This window comes from Penicillium daleae, assembly GCF_028827525.1.
Source record: "Penicillium daleae strain IBT 16125 chromosome Unknown utg000005l_segment0_segment0, whole genome shotgun sequence".
In the NCBI taxonomy this organism is placed as follows: domain Eukaryota; kingdom Fungi; phylum Ascomycota; class Eurotiomycetes; order Eurotiales; family Aspergillaceae; genus Penicillium; species Penicillium daleae.
Genome location: NW_026623153.1, coordinates 4,626,549 through 4,628,219, shown reverse-complemented (window position 1 = coordinate 4,628,219; position 1,671 = coordinate 4,626,549). Strand labels below are relative to the sequence as shown.

At 51.0% G+C, this 1,671-nt stretch overlaps 1 protein-coding gene across 1 annotated transcript; it reads right to left on the bottom strand.

The window, feature by feature from the left end:
- Window positions 1-314: 314 nt before the first annotated feature.
- N7458_005837 (TauD/TfdA dioxygenase family protein) lies at window positions 315-1,671 on the bottom strand (the record flags this gene model as incomplete). The annotated part of the gene is made up of 5 exons (XM_056909219.1): window positions 315-619; window positions 680-884; window positions 983-1,219; window positions 1,291-1,385; window positions 1,446-1,671. The coding sequence occupies 5 exons, from the start codon at window positions 1,669-1,671 to the stop codon at window positions 315-317; spliced, it is 1,068 nt and encodes a 355-aa protein (XP_056767837.1).

Here is a 1,671-nt window from a genome sequence, read left to right as displayed (position 1 = left end):
ACCCTGGCAAGGTGAGTCTTATCGCATCTTTTACAATCACTAATGTATATCGTCTTTTGAACGCATTGGTCTTGGGTTTTCCTCGAAAGTAAATTCCTTATTTATATGGAGATAATAGTAGGGCGAACAGAGTATCAAACACGATGAACAACTTGTTTTAACATCAGATAGAAACCTTGCTATAAGTATTAAAACAAGACTATTGTAACGTGGCCCGCAGAACGAAGCAGAAAAGAGAGGCCTCGGAGCTGAGCGAATTGCCCTAGGTTAGACTCTACCAAAGCGGGAGGACGTATTAACTTCTCCTTGCGTGTTCATAGTCCTAGCGCTTCGCGTCTACTTTTGCTTGAGAGATCCAAGTAGGGCGCCTCGCCCAGCGAGGCGACTCGGTCTCCTGCTCGAGCTTCAGGGTAGTCATAGGTGGCGCAGTGCCACATACTGCGGTTATCCCAGATGGCCATATCATTCTTGCGCCACTTGAACCGCACCTGGGCGTCATGGTTCTGGGTCACAAGATTGAACAGGTAGCTGAGAAGCATGTCGGACTCGTCCTTGGTGACGCCGTTGATGCGTTTGGTGAAACCCTTATTGACGTACACAGACTTCCACCCCGTCACAGCTGTCAAGAGTCAGTTGATCGGACGACGTACGTCAGGCCTGCGAAGACACGACCACTTACGATTTGTTCGAATTACAGGATGAATGGCTTGAAGGCTCTCGCCTGTATTCAGCGGGGAGCCTCGGGTATCCTTTCGGATCGGATTGCCAAGACGTCTCGCCTCCTCGTGGAAAAAACTCGCATCGTGCGTGGCTGTCAGGCCCTCAAGAAATCTTTGCATGCTGGGGGACAAGCGGTCGTATATTTCATAGCCAGATGCCCAGAGCTGTTGACTTTTAGTGAGAATTCAAAACGGAGGTTTCTTCACAAGCGACCAGTGCTCGCCTTGAGCCCTGGGTATTGGGCATCGGGTTAACAACATACAGTGTCGCCTCCCGTCGCGGGGAGGGTGTGAATTTTCAGCATTGCATAATCTGAGGGGACCGGTTCGAATGATATATCAGTGTGCCAACCAGCACTGGCAAAGCGGCTAACATCACTGAGCTGATGAGTGAGGCCACCCCCTTTCTTCTGCTTCTCACTACTGATAACGCTGACCTGGTCTCCAAGCTCACTACCCTCTTCCGTAAGCGGATGGACATGTAGGCCTGACGACTCGGGCTAATAAAAGACTCGTCAGCGGGTGCATTTCTACACAGAAAATAGTACTATCTAGGAGAAGCGCTCCTTACGCATCCCGCAACTTCTGTCAATCGGAGGCAGAATTGTTTCATTTCCTGAGGAGTGACAACTTGGTCGCGCAGGAAGACAACTCCACGTTGTGAGACTAGTTGCCGGAGTGGTTAATACAGAGGGTAGCCGGGATTGTGGAATATGGGATGCTTACTGATGCTGGCGAGATCCCTGATCATGGCGTCATCCGCCGAGAGTAGTTCAGTCACCTGAAGAGCTTCATACTCGCGGCCTATGACGGGTGTGATGTCGGCATATGTGAACCTGTCCAGCGATCCGGAATATACTAGCGGCTGGAGGCATCGGGTCTTCGCTACAGGGTTGCCGCCCACGATATTAGGCCCGCCTGTACTGGTCGAGATGATTTCGGCGGAAGGCAT